Source organism: Hemitrygon akajei, chromosome 23, assembly GCF_048418815.1.
Source record: "Hemitrygon akajei chromosome 23, sHemAka1.3, whole genome shotgun sequence".
Classification (NCBI taxonomy): Eukaryota; Metazoa; Chordata; class Chondrichthyes; order Myliobatiformes; family Dasyatidae; genus Hemitrygon; species Hemitrygon akajei.
The window spans coordinates 23,527,994-23,542,873 of record NC_133146.1 but is presented as its reverse complement, the minus strand read 5'-3'; the positions used below and the strand labels follow the sequence as shown (position 1 = coordinate 23,542,873).

General features: G+C 41.7%; 1 protein-coding gene across 7 annotated transcripts in view; it reads right to left on the bottom strand.

Annotated features, from left to right (window-relative positions):
* The window catches only part of LOC140715275 (catenin alpha-3-like), a 1,577,100-nt gene that overhangs the window by 1,262,235 nt on the left and 299,985 nt on the right, over window positions 1-14,880 (bottom strand). For all 7 annotated transcript variants that reach the window (XM_073027216.1, XM_073027218.1, XM_073027219.1 and 4 more), the window contains exon 7: window positions 9,509-9,712. In XM_073027216.1, coding sequence (XP_072883317.1) covers window positions 9,509-9,712 — 204 coding nt within the window. The remainder of the gene's footprint in view (window positions 1-9,508; window positions 9,713-14,880) is intronic.

The following is a 14,880-nucleotide window of genomic DNA, read 5'->3' as shown; positions in this document are numbered from 1 at the left end:
GAGGGTGGAACGCCATTGAGAGGCTGACCAGGTGGCCGTGGTGTCAGGAATGAAATCACTTGGCACTTGCAATGGATGTCCATATATCAGTTCAGCCACGGACAACTGCAGGTCCTCTTTTGGAGCTGTTCTGAGCCCCAGCAGGACCCACAGGAGATGATCGTGCCAACTCTCATCAGTCAGGGAATCCCTCAGAGCAGCCTTTAAGGAGCAGTGAAACTGCTCGCATAGGCCATCGGATTGCGGGTGAAACGCCAAGGTGTGATGTCCTGATGCTCTGGCACTGTTAAAGCTTCAAGGTGCTCAGCACTACCTAGCATTCCTACCAAAGCAAGCATGGTAAAAACACAGGTCCGTCGCTGTCTGTTTCACAGTCATGGGTGTCCTTATGTTGGGAGCCTTGCTAACCAGGGTTATTGAGGTAGAGAAAAGAGGAAGAATGAAGCATTGCTGCCCGGCTGAGTGCAGACTATCAGTCATTTTCACAAGCTCCCTATAGACCATCACAGGTGCATTAGTGAGGGCTATACGAACTTGATTGGGCTCTTGCTGCATGAAGAGTTCTTTAAAATTAAAACAAGGATGGTGATTTTTCAGGAGAGACAGTATATGGTCCATTAGCTCTGAAGGCCTAGCATCACCATAAAAGCTAGTAACTGGGAAGTAACTTTCACATCATAAAATTGTCAGGAGAAAGAACAAGGCAAAATAAGTTCTAAACATGTACTCATGACAGTCAGATGTATTACTGATGCTGAGTACCCGTCCATCAACATAATGGGCATTACCATTGAACAGAACCCCAACTGGATTAGCCACTTAAATACCAGGGCTACAAGACCAAGTTAGAGGCTGGGTACTCATTGGTAAGTGACGCACCACCTCTCACCCAAATGTACTTACATCATCTGCAGGGCAGAACACAGAAATGGGACATTCTCCAGTTGTGTGGATGGGTTTAGCTGAACGTCATCCAGAAGATAGAAACCCAATTGACTAGTACCCCATAAGCCATCAAAACATTAATTCCCTCCACATCCAGCACACAGCATTCACTGTTTGAAAAAAACACTAAACTTCAGAAAGCCATAATCCCTAACACCAGAGGGTGCTGGGATTACAAACATCTGCAGAACTGCACAATGCCCTGACTCTGAAATATATCATGGATCATTCACCTTTGTAGGGTCTAAGTCTGGGAAAACTCTTCCCAGTGGCACAATGGGACTGCAACTGTTCAAGATGGCAGCTCACCACCACCTTTTCAAGGGCAATGGGCAATAAATGCCCAGCCCTTGAAAGTGAATAGAACAAAAAATGCCTGCTCATGGTCAGCTCCACATTCAAATTGCCAGCATCGCCCACAATCCGTGTACAGATCAATCCTCGTCCAATCCCTACGTTCACAGCAAGCTCCATTCAACACAATCCTTCCTGCTGACGGGGAGCGGGTCTTGTTGTGAATATGGTGCATCCTGCTCTCACAACAGTAATTGCTGACACTAGAGCTTGCCAGCTCACACCGAGCTTTCCTTTCATAGCCCTACTCACAGCAAGCCCTGTCCACCACAGTCACAGCAAGAGCCACCAACCCGAGCCATTCTAGTCGACACGTCAAAGGGTACAGATAAAATAGAACATGGAAAAGTACAGCACAGAAAAAGGCCATTCAGCCCACAATATTGTGCTGAACCAGCTGAAAAGTGAATCAAAAGCACCCAACATTAATCCCTCCTACCTACACCAAGTCCATATCCCTCCATCTTCCTTACGTTCATGTCCCTATCCAAACATCTCTCAAAAGCCTGTAATGTATTTGCCTCTGCCACCATTCTAGGCTGAGTAAAAACCATACCCCTCACAACTCCTTTGAACCTACCCCCTCTTGCCTTCAGTGCATGCCCGTTGGTATTAGACATTTCAACCCTGGGAGAAAGATACCCAATAAAAACAACCCCAATACAGCTGAGCTCCATGGAATAACAAGCATTGGAAACCAACCCCCTACCCACAGTAATTGAGAAGGATGGTGGTGGGTGCGGGGGGGGGGGGGGTCGGTTGATGGTGGAACAGTTTGTTATAGTTATGCAAAATATCATTTGTGATTTTGGCAAACACTGTAAAGGTATAATGTGATTTGGAGATGCATAAGACCAGCCTTGTCCTGTGAGGTGGCTTTGGAAATTTATTAAAAACCTATTAAGTGCCCACATATATTTCCTCCTGAAGTCAACGGCTTTTTAAACTGTGTGGCTATATGTGTTTTTACAGTGTAATAGCAATTTCAACTTTAGAAAGTGTGATTGATGGATTGAATTGCCTGAAATACTGCTTTCATCTTGACAAGCAGAGATACCAATTCTTTTGCATTAATCCTGAGTTCTAAATTTTCAAATTCAGCTTTCAAATTCGACAGAGGCTGTCAGAAAATGGCATTCTGAAACCAGGCAAGGCAGATTCAGAGGAAGATGGAGCACTTTTGATGATCTCTTCACATCTACATTGTTCTCAATAAACTCACTTTACTTCAACAAGCTTTGTATTCTGAACGAAGCCTCAAAGAATTCATAGAGGTTCACTGGAAATCTTCTGATCTTCACTCCAGTGTTCTGTATTAGCACCATTAATGTTACTTTTTATTATCTAAATCACTACAAGAGCCATAACAAAGGCCTTGAATCTTGGTATAATGAGTGAAGTTTTTAACAAGTCCAATGGAAGTGAAATTAGAGTCAAGGCATAGTATTAACAAATTACAAACATATATACCGGTACTTAATTTGAACAAAACAACTACACTCTGCAGGCAAATATTTCAATGGATATATAACAAAGCTTGAATATTTAGTTTATACAGGAGGCAGATTGCTGTCCACAGATGGAATCAATGTGAGGTCTTTCAGTAGTCCTGCTGAATGAACCTTACCTTTTTAAATGGATACTCAATCAGCATCCAATCCCCATTCTAAAGGAGGGATATTTTCTTTGAGGCAAACCCATGAACTCGTGAAATGTTTATCAAGATATTGATTCTGTGTCGGGTACTAATGTGACATCGGATCTACAGACACAATGTGAAAACTGGATTTATGCTGGATAAATAGTTACAAAAGGATTGGAGGAAATTGAAAGTGAAGGCTTTGATAAGCAAAGTCTGCGAATAATTACCTGCTTGTCATTTTGAAGTTGAAATAATTCATAGAGTGAATGCAACAGTGTGCACCTTCATTGAAAAATAGATACAACTTTCCTTTCCTTCAGATTTATGTATAGTTGCTCTTCAATTCTCTATTTAATGCAATGTCAGGAGTTAATTGTGCTTCCTTCTGCCATAATCCATACCAATAAAGTTTTGATCTGTGAGGTTTGGTAAAGTTATGACTTAAAAGCAGAAATGAAAAGGATGCACCCAGCCACAGGAAGCAAAGATTTTTGGTTTCATTACTAGGATGAAAGATTCTAAGTTCTGGTGCAAGTGGAAATGGGGCTGAGGGAGATATCTGTTCCCAATTGGAGAGTGACAACGGAGGATTGAAGAGGAAGGGGTAAAGGTTTAAGTAGGGTAGTGTCTGCAGAAAATTGTTCCTCAGCTTAAGGTCCACTCACTTAAGCTGAGATCTTGTGCTATCATGAGATCCAAAACCACTGTTGCACCTTAGTTTCTATCAAATCTACAGTATGCATTTCTACTGTATAATCTACAGTCAGCTTCTAGGCCAGCCATGAAAATGCATTAGTCTGCACACATACAGTAAGCCTCAGAACTAGAAGGGTCAGTCTGCTCCACTAAGCTAACAACAAGAGTAATGCACATACAGTTAACAGAAGAGATTCTGCAGATGCTGGAAATCCAGAGCAAAATGCTCTGGAGCTCAGCACATCAGGCAGCATCTATGGAAAGGAATAAACAATGTTTTGGGCCGTGACCCTTCATTAGGACAGCGATAAGGCTAGAAATGCATAAAAACTTGATAAAAGAAAGGGTCAGACCCAGGTCACAGAACTATTCATCTCAGTCACACCATTCATTTGAAATATTTATAGCTGGCAGGTGCAAATCTTTTGACTTTGTATTTCTCCAATATAAGTTTTATTAACATATCATCAACTCTGTGCTGATTCATCAGAACACAGGCACAACCAATAATGAGTTTAATTTCCCTCAAATGACAGGGTTAGTAGTGATGAGGGCAACATGGAGATACTTTGTTTAGCTCGTCCAGACGATGTTAACTTCCGCAGTAGATGCAATGTAGTCCACGTGTCAAATAATACAGCCAAAATATAATGCCTATCAGTGTTCAACTTGTCTCTTTGTTGCTATTCCTTTTAAGCACCAAAAGCACAATTGGCCAGCAACTATACTCAAAGCACAAAACATTTGAGAGGTCAGAATTAAAGTCAGATGCCGTTACATCAGTCAAAACTCATCCAACGTGGTTAATAAGAGAGCTTATGAATAAATAAGAATTCCTAAAGGAAATAAATTAACCAGGAAACTACTGGCTGGTTTTATTTAGTTCAAATCTGGCCTGGTCTTCCTGGAAAAAATAGCTAATGAAGAAAGACTGCATCCATAAATATAATATACCATGCTCCATTGAGACCCGGGTATCATTTTTATCTTGCATTTTTCTTCACAAGGTAAATGTTTAATATTTGAAAGACCTCATTCAGTTTGCAGTTGGATTTAATCCCAGGCAACCAAAATATAAAGAACATACACGAAGAAATATAATAATTTTCTCACCATAGATGCATATAGAACTTTAATTTCAGCTCCAGTTGTATCATTTGCCTCAGCACATAGCATGATTTGTACTAACACTGGATTACATAGCCCTGAGGATTTACATGAGGAGAGTGCGCCAGTACATCAGCAAATGTCAAATGTATGCTCACTCAACATCGTACACATTGTAATGTTAGGTTGAAAGATTTGTAATTATTAACTAGAGCAGATATATACCAAGATAAGGACAAATTCTGACATCACCGCAACAGAATTATATCTTGCTAAACAAATTAATTTGTGAGGGATTAATATTGAATAGACATTTTAATGACAGAAGAGGACAGATTGTATTTATAAAATAGTATCTTTTGTACCTTCATCTCAGATTCCATTACAGTAAAGTAATATTAGTTACCTTTCTCGGGAAGATGGAGGCCCAATGCCTTCAGGTCTGTGAGTTAACAGGAGGCTGAAGGCCCTGAGGTGGCCTGTCCTGGGGCTGAAGGGTAAGGGTGTGTGTGTGTGTGTGTGTGTGTGTGTGTGTGTGTGTGTGTGTGTGTGTGTGTGTGTGTGTGTGTGTGTGTGTGTGTGTGTGTGTGTGTGTGTGTGTGTGTGTGTGTGTGTGTGTGTGTGTGTGTGTGTGTGTGTGTGTGTGTGTGTGTGTGTACGCACGAGCGCGCTGGAAGAGAGGACAGGAGCTTTTTTTAGCTGTTGTTCTGTTTTGTTGTCATTGTTGTTCTGCTGAACATTTTTGGCATTGGACTGTGTGGCCACAGTAGTGGGCTGCCACCAGTGCCACTTCTTGTACCACTCTCAGGGTGGAGGAGCAACACCTTACATTCCATCTGGGTAGCCTCAAACCCGATGGCATTAATATTGATTTCTCTTTCCTGTAAAAAAAAGTATTCCCTCTCCTTCTGTTCCCCACATTGGCCTCTTACTTAGTCTCACCTGCCTTTCGCCTCCCTCGGGTCCTCTCCTCCTACTCTTTCTCCTTTAGTCCACTCTCTTCTCCTATCACAATCCTTTCTCTCCTGCCCTTTTTTACTTTTCCTACCCACCTGGCTTCACCTTTCATGTTCTAGCCATCCTCCCTACCCTCCCCCCACCTTTCTCATTCTGGTGTCTTCCCCCTTCCTTCATTTCCAGTCCTGACGAAGAGTCTCAGCACGAACTGTCAACTACTGATTTATTTCTACAGACTGCGCCTGACCTGCTGAGTTCCTCCTGCGTCTTGTGTGCGTTACATCCTTAAGTTGTGTTGATCGTTAATGCAAATGATACATTTCACTGTATTTTTCGATCTACATGTGATGAATAACTGACTCTGAATCTTAAGCTGAATCATTCCACCTTCAACCAAGGGAATCTAATCTTCATGTAGCACCAAGTTGCTCTGTCACCTGGAGGTAAAACTGCAATCCTTCTACATCGGCTCATTAAAATCAGAGACCGCAGCAATGTGCTCTTGATTGAAGTGCTTTGACAAACCCACCAAACCTCCTGGCTCATAGGATGAAAGGTAAGGTAGTGCAGCGGTTAGCACAAACACTTTATAGTGCCAGTGATAACTGATCAGGGTTCAATTCCTGCCACTGACTGTAAGGAGTTTGTATGTTCTCCCCATGACTGCAGGTGTTTCCTCTGGGTGCTCCAGTTTCTCCTACATTCCAAAGACACACGGGTTGGCATTAGTAAATTGTGGGCATGCTAAGTTGGCACCAAAAGCGTAGCAACACTTGCAGGCACAATTCTCGCTGATTTGATTTTTGACTAAAACAATGATTTTCACTGTATGTTTCAATGTTTTGTGGTAAATAAAGCTAATCTTTAATCTTATATCTTTAATATTTAGATTTAAACAGATAACTGAGTTTTTTTGGGTACGAAAGGTTCAAACGTTTATTTATTATCTAAATATATACCTTTATACAACCCTGAGATTTGTCTTCTCCAGTTAGCCACGAAACAAAGAAAGAACATGAAAGTTGCTCAGAGAGTAACATCAGACCCACCCGGCACAAAAAGAACAGCATCCCAGTCATCAACCCCCAAGCCCCCCTCTCCCCGCACACAAAGAAACTAACAGGACATAACAAGAACATCGTCCCCCAGACCCCTCCCCTTGCACAGCAAAACGGAAAGGAGCAGGCGAAAAACACAGAAAAATACTAGCTAGATTAGTGAGGAATTCTTAGATTAATTCTTTGGATGTGGCCCCCTTCCATTCTCCAATTACCCACATTTACAAAATTAATATTTTAATGTCTTATTCCATTAACTTATTGTCATTGAGTGATAGAGCGATAGAGTAATAGAACATGAAGACAGGCTATCTTGCTCAGCTCTTCCATGACAATCAAGATATTCAACTAAGCTATTTGTCCCTAAACCCCTCTTAACCATTCCTGTCAATTGCATTTATTCACACAACTCATTATAGATCTGTATGCCCCACTATCTCATGGGTCCATGGACAAGCATGTATCAGCTCTTTACAATATCCATTCTGCACTCTCTTACTTTGGCTGGTGTCTCTAAGTGTGCTTTCCCACATTTTCAGATTCAGAATAATTTACTTCTCACATGTACATCAAAACATACAGTGAAATTCTCGGTTTGTGTTAGCAACCAACACAGCCCACGAGTATCGCCACACATTCCAGCACCAACATAGCATTCCCACAATGTTCGGCAGAACACAACAAGCAACAGAGAAACAACAGCAAAATAAACCCTTCAAGTGAAGAGCGAGGCAGTCTTGAACTTACTGCACAAAAGGCTGGTTAAGGCAGAAAGCTCATCACATTTAAAGAAGTATGCGGCATTATACTTAATAAGCCTTAACCAACAAGCTGCCACCACATGACCTGGGGCTACCAGCCAAACTGCCCTCTCCCTTGTGCACTGGCTGTTCATATTGTAAATCATCATGTGGTTAAGTCACTGGAACGGAGTCATGAGTTTGGATCCGATCACAGCAGCTGGAGAATTTGAACTTAAGGTAATTAAGTCAACAATTTAAAAAAGAAAATGAGACTTGGAAATGGAAGCCATAAAAACCAATCTGATCAATTCAATGCCCTTTAGGAAAGAGAAATACGCCATCTTATAATAGACAATAGGTGCAGGAGTAGGCCATTCTGCCCTTCGAGCCAGCACTGCCATTCAATGTGATTGTGGCTGATCATCCACAATCAGTACCCCGTTCCTGCCTTCTCCCCATATCCCTTGACTCTGCTATCTTTATCTTCATCAAGTCTGATCTTCATGCGATTGCAGACCCCCTATGGTCATCAGAAAATTGATTTTTTCAGTTCAGGGACAGTTAAGGATGGGTGTTCATTGACATGGTTGCTTACAACATCTACACCTCGTAAATGAATAAACAAAAAGCTCCAGCTTCCTTTTCCACTTAGGAAGCAAGTTAACTTTTCAATACCAGATTCTTGACTTTCAATCAGGTAGCTTAATTTCCCAACTGGAAACCATGCCTCTAGCTAACAGACAGCGTTGCTAAATCATGAGTTCTGAATGCCTCTCCAACGTGACTCTAGGCTGCTTGCACAATGTCCTGGTGCTTACAGTCTTGGAAACGTCAGGGCAATCCTGCCAGCGCTGGCAACCTTCACTCCAAATTATCTTCATACAGCAGACCTCAAAGTATCAAAAGCACATCAACTTCGTCCCAGTTCTCATTAAGGCAGATGATAAATGAGCCACAAGTACAAAGTTGGGTAAATAAGCTTCATCATTTTCATGATATCATCCACAATTTCCAACACTGTGGTGATACTCACTACAGCTTGAATTCAATCTCCACAGCTGCAGTAATGATGCCATCTGCCAACTCTCCAGGATGCCAGCCACTGTGGCACCAATTATTCCAATTAACAGCAACTGGGTTAAGTGTTTAACAGTCAGAAAGGTAGCTTCATTCAGAGTGCTGTTACAAATTTAATCAGCATTTTTGTTCGAGAAGTTCACACATTTGGCATCCCACAGGAATACATACACATTTCACTCCGACCTGGGATACAACGCACTCCTAACTATTCACAGGAGTTTGCTAACAATTCAGTTGTAACTTGATTAGACTACATATACATCATTTTCTCAATTCTTTCCTGCTGTTACCCCGACTTGTGACAATTTGGCACTTGGAGGCTTGGCAACATTTGTAAACAGAGTTACTTTTTGGCTTGTCTCTGTGAGTTTTGTGACGCAAGGGTTTGGGGAAAAACTATTTGTAGTAGTATTTCATAGATGAATGACAAAATAGAACTTTGAAACAATAGAACCCACATGAGTGGGAAGAAGTGTTCAAACCACAGACTAGCCCTTGAAATTCTATATTCTTATTTCACTTCCCCTTATCTGAAGAATGCAGGGTTGATGTGGCCTATACCATTTGCAGACTGTGGAACATGGAACCCTCAAAAAGAAAGCCCCCGGGGCCCTCCCCTTGAAGAAAATACTACTGCAGTTCATTGCAGCACTATCATAGCCTTATCTCATAAACGATTGTTTTGCATTAGATTCACAAACTCTAGAGAATATATACCACTGCTCTCAATTAAAGTGTCTAATCACTGTAAGGGCTATTACCTTTCTCATGATTAGTTGACATATTTTTGAAGAGTAGCTTCATTAAACAACTGAAATTTGAATATTCTGGAAATATTTCTGAACATCACTGCTAATAAAAACTAATGCAACTCCAACGTGGCTAATCACTTTGCAAAGAATGAGCAAAAGAATATAATAACTTACATTACTCATATATTCCAGTAGTAGATCTTGAAGTGCCTGGCGAACTGCATTGCACTCTGCTATAATATTCTCACGGTGTTGGTCACGCGTGCTGGAAGAGTCTGCCATCAAAGCAGATTCACTGACAATATCTTCCAGCCTCTTTTCCAACAGAGGTCTCAGTTGATCTTCATGGACTGTAAGAGGGTCAATGACAATAACACTCTGCAAAATGAGAAGGAAATTCTAGTAAGTGTTATTAAGGATCCTTATTATAGTTAGAGTTATGACATTCGATAATGGCTAACATTAAAATAAAGAACATGTGATTACAAAATGCCTTTTACAATCTCAGGTTGCCCCAAAGACTTCCACAGCCATTATTTGAAGTTTAACTACTGCTGTAGGGCGTGAACAATGGCAACCAATGTGTGCATAATAAAGTCCCATAATTAGCAATGAGATGAATATCTACTGTAGATAACGTGGGAGAAGTTTGATAATATCAGAAAATGCGTAGTAGCATCACTGCTTCCCTCTCTAACCCATTATAGATCAGGCATACAACTGGGGCTCCACACATCATTACGATGTGGTTCAGCTCCCAACAAATACACTGCCTCTTAATACAGCACATATCCAATAACAGTAATTTCAATAGGGGCATGCACCAGATGAAGTTACATAACACTGGCCAGAGTACACAACAAAAAGAGTTCTTGTCTAAATGGTACTATTGTAGGTGAACACAAGAGATTTTGCAGATGCTGGAAATTCTGAGCAATACACGCAAAATGCTGGAGGTCAGGTAGTATCTATGGAACTAAAAAAGCTGACATAATGGCCAAGACCCTTCATCAGGACTGAAAAGGAAGGGGAAAGTGCCAGGATACATAAGAAATAGTCACAGGAGTCGGCCATCTGGCCTGTCAACCCTGCTCTATCATTCAATAAGATCATGGCTGATCTGGCCATGGATTCATCATCACCTACCTGCCTTTTCTCCATAACCTTTTATTCTTCTACAATGCAATAAAAAAGATGGGGGGATGGGACACAAGACTATTTACAAAGTGATAGGCGTAGCCAGGTGGGTGATGAAGGTAAAGGGCTGGAGAAGAAGGAATCTGGTAGAAGAGGAGAGTGGGCTGTGGAAGAAAGGGAAGAAGGAGGGGACCCTGGGGGAGGTGATAGGCAGTTGAGGAGAAGAGTTAAGCGGCCAGGGCATGGAATAGAAGATGAGGGAAGAGGAAGGGAAAACAAATCTTGGAAGGAGAATTCAATGATCATGCCGTCAGGTGGAAGGCTACCCAGACAGAATATGAGGTGTCACTCTTCCACCCTGACAGTAGCCTCATTGTGGCAAAAGAGGAGAATATGAACTAACAAGTTGGAACGGGAGTGAGGATAAGAATTAAAATGGTTGGCCACTGGGAAATTCCACTTTTAGCAGATGGAGGGGAGGTGCTCAACAAAGCAGTCCCCCAGTATATGTCAGGACTCACCAGTGTCGAGGAGCCGCATCAGGAGCACCGGATACAATAGATGATCCCAACAGGTTTGCAGGTGAAGTGTTCCCTCACTTGGAAGGACTGTTGGGACCCTGACGGGAGGTAAAGGAGGAGGTGAATGGGCAGGTGTAGCATTTCTGTCTCTTGCAAGTGTACGTACAGGGAGATTAGTAGGGAGGGACGAATGGACAAGGGAATCTCTGTGGAAAGTAGAGCATTGGTGAGCAGGAAGGTAAAGATGTGCTTGGTGGTAGGACCCCATTGAAGATGGCAGAAGTTCTAGATGAATGTAACATTCCACTTTGAGTCACAGCCGTATTCGTGAACAATAAAAATTAAACAAATTTGCACATCCAATAAATTACAAATGAAATTGCAAGTCATTAGAAGACTCATTAAACAATTGGGGAGGGTTTTGCTGTTGAATCAGAGGTTCCTATTTGGCTGTTTTTGCCACCAACTTGCTATTCTGCACACATTATCATCCTGTCTAACTTGCCAAATATCCAGAGCAGCCCAGAATTGTACACTCATGATTTGTATTTGAAACTATAAGCAAATCGGTACCCCCAGTGCCAAAGTAATTGTCCTGCTTGGCCCAATACCACTTCCACTTTGTTTTTTGGATAATATTGGATCTGTCATCTGAGTTCTGAAAAGTCTATGAACATTATATCATTAGTCCCCTTTTTTGCAGAATGTATTTATTTTATTATTTGTAATAATTTTATGCCTTTGCACTGTACTGATGCCGCAAAACAACAAATGTCACTTTCTATAAGATGGTGATCATAAATCTGGATCTTATTCTGATTCTGGTCAGTACACTTGTGAGAACTTCAGTGCTCTTCTCCAAATTAAGGCTGAGATCCTTTCAAGATTCAAGATTGCTTATTGTCTTTCTACAATACATGAGTGTAAAGGAGAACAAAGCTATTGTTACTTCAGATCTGATGCAACTTAATAAAACAGCCAATGCGGGCAAAATTCCCGAGCATGACACACAAAATTCACCACACAAACCATCACCAACAAGACTTCCTCCCTACATCACAATTGAGTTTCCATAATGATGGCCAATCAGCAGCTGATAACTTTATGAAGGCCAAGCATTCAGACGACACCACAATTAACAGCACGTTGATGGTGTCTCCTCATACGGTGACAAAACATTTGCAAGTAAATTGCCAAGATCGGAGAACAATTCAACCCAGCCAAAAACACAATAAGCATAAAGAACAGAATTAAAAAAACAAAAAACACAACAAAAGCAACTTATAAAATGTACAAGTGACTTTTATATATAGAGACTGATTGTACGTACATTAAGTGATACTAGGTGATGTGTATGTAATGGTGGTGGGACAGGTTAATAAATTAATCAGCCTGCTGAGAGCTAAGAGGAAGTAACTGTTTTTGAGTCTAGTGGTCCTGGCATGGATGCTGTGTCACCTCTTCCCTGATGGAAGTGGGAGAAACAGTCCATAAGGATGGTGGGTGGGATCTTTCATGATATTGCTGGCCTTTTTCTGGCACCTTTCTGTATATATCACCTTGATGGCGGGTAGGCTGCCGTTTGCAATGTGGTGAGCGGTTTTAACTACCCATTGCAGATCCCTCCTGTCCACTGGAGTGCAATTTTCATTCACGTCATCTGAAAGACTACATTTCCAACAGTCAACCCGGACAGCATACTCATCCCTCTGATTTGGACACAAACCTACACCATCGTTACTCAGAGCCACGTACTGCCACTGTGTCACAGCTGACACTCCAACACTAACAAGTGGTGGAAGATTCCAACAGATAAGTTTTAACCTTGGAAAAAGTTAGCCATTGTTCAAAGTTATCTAAATATTCAGAAATTCACGGGTTTCACAGAGGAATTTCTAATGATGGCTCCACACCTCTGTTTAACAGTTCCTGATAAAGAAAACCACCCCCATAAAATGAAACCAAACTGAACTCTATATAACACTGCCAGAAGTGCTCTTTTAGATATAACTTTCCGACTGATGTCAGATATGAATGGAGAATGATTTTCAAAAGCAATGTACATTGGATGAGTGAAGGGTAGGATGATGGATATCATCACGAGATGCATTAGGTTCTATATCAGGGCCTAATTAAAGGCAAATAACAATCTGCTATGATTAATCAGATGCTGAAGGACAATCTGATTGCTAAAAACTCAATAAAGCAGCTGCTACTTATAGTAAGCCTGCTGGCTATTAAAATGGAGGCACAATACAGAACAAATTCACCCCAATAACTCCAGACCATCAAAAAGTTAAATTATGAAAATTAGTTGCATGCAGATCGACATTTGGTGGTTTACAGAGTATTAAATATTGATTTGATTGAACTTGATCAGAATTTTAAAGGATAAATTGATAGAAACATTCTTTGCTCTTGGGAATATGTAGAATATGTGAACAAAGCTCATATCCTCAAGCTGGATAGACCAGAGATAGAAGATCTTGTTTCGTACCGGACATAAGTGGTCTTTTATATCAATACCATAACTCCTTTCTCCCATAACTTAGAAACATAGAAAACCTACAGCACAATACAGGCCCTTCAGCTCACAAAGCTGTGCCGAACATGTCCCTACCTTAGAACTACCCATAGCCCTCTATTTTTCTAAGTTCAATGTAGCCATCCAGGAGTCTCTTAAAAGACCCTATCGTTTCCGCCTCCACCACCACCACCGGCAGCCCATTCCATGCACTCACCACTGTGTGTGTAAAATACTTACCCCGACATCTCCTCTGTACCTACTTCCAAGCACCTTAAAACTATGCCCTCTCACACTAGCCATTTCAGCCCTGGGAAAAAGCCTCTGACTATCCACACAATCAATGCTTCTCATTACCTTGAACACCTCTACCAGGTCACCTCTTGATGCACCATCAATAACTCACTCTGAGACGTAGGAAGCGAGGTATCAGCTTTTATTGACTGGAAGAATGAACAACACTACATCCTGGGGAATGAGGCTGGGCAACAGGCCTCAGTCGCCTTTATACAGGGGTCTGTGGGAGGAGCCACAGGAGCAGTCAGCAGGGGTCTGTGGGAGGAGCCACAGGAGCAGTCCAGACAGGTATATGTAGTTCACCACACCTCTCATCCTCTGTCACTCCAAGGAGAAAAGGCCGAGTTCACACAACCTATTCTCATAAGGCATGCTCCCCAATCTAGGCAACATCCTTGTAAATCTCCTCTGTAACATTTCTATGGTTTCCACGTCCTTCCTGTAGTAAGGCGACCAGAACTGAGCACAGTACTCCAAGTGGGGTCTGACCAGGGTCCTACCTAGTTGCAACATTACCTCTCAGCACTTAAACTCAATCCCACGATTGATGAAGGCCAATGAACTGCATGCCTTCTTAACCACAGAATCAACCTGCATAGCAGCTTTGAGTGTCCTATGGACTCAGACCCCAAGATCCCTCTGATCCTCCACATTGCCAAGGCTCTTACTATTAATGCTATATTCTTGTTTGGATGCTCATTAACTCCCACCTGAATCTCTGACCACCCATCTGCATGAGGGGTAATTTACATTCGGCAAACAATCTGCCAACTAGCCCATCTGTTGAATGTAGGAAATGCATACATACTAACTCCACACAGCACTGGAGATAAGGATTGAACCCCAGTCACTAAAGGTGTGAGGCTACCTCAGTACTTAGCTGCACCACTTTGCTGTCCTGTAAGGGGTGAGTATCAACAACTGAGCCGAAGAGATATTTCTTCACCCAAACTTCTGTAAACTTTATGATTTCTCAAATTCAGAAGATGATGGAAGGTCCGTGGTTAAATATATTCAAGGTTGAAAATGGAGGATATTCGAGTGCCAAGGCATCAAGAGATGGGATT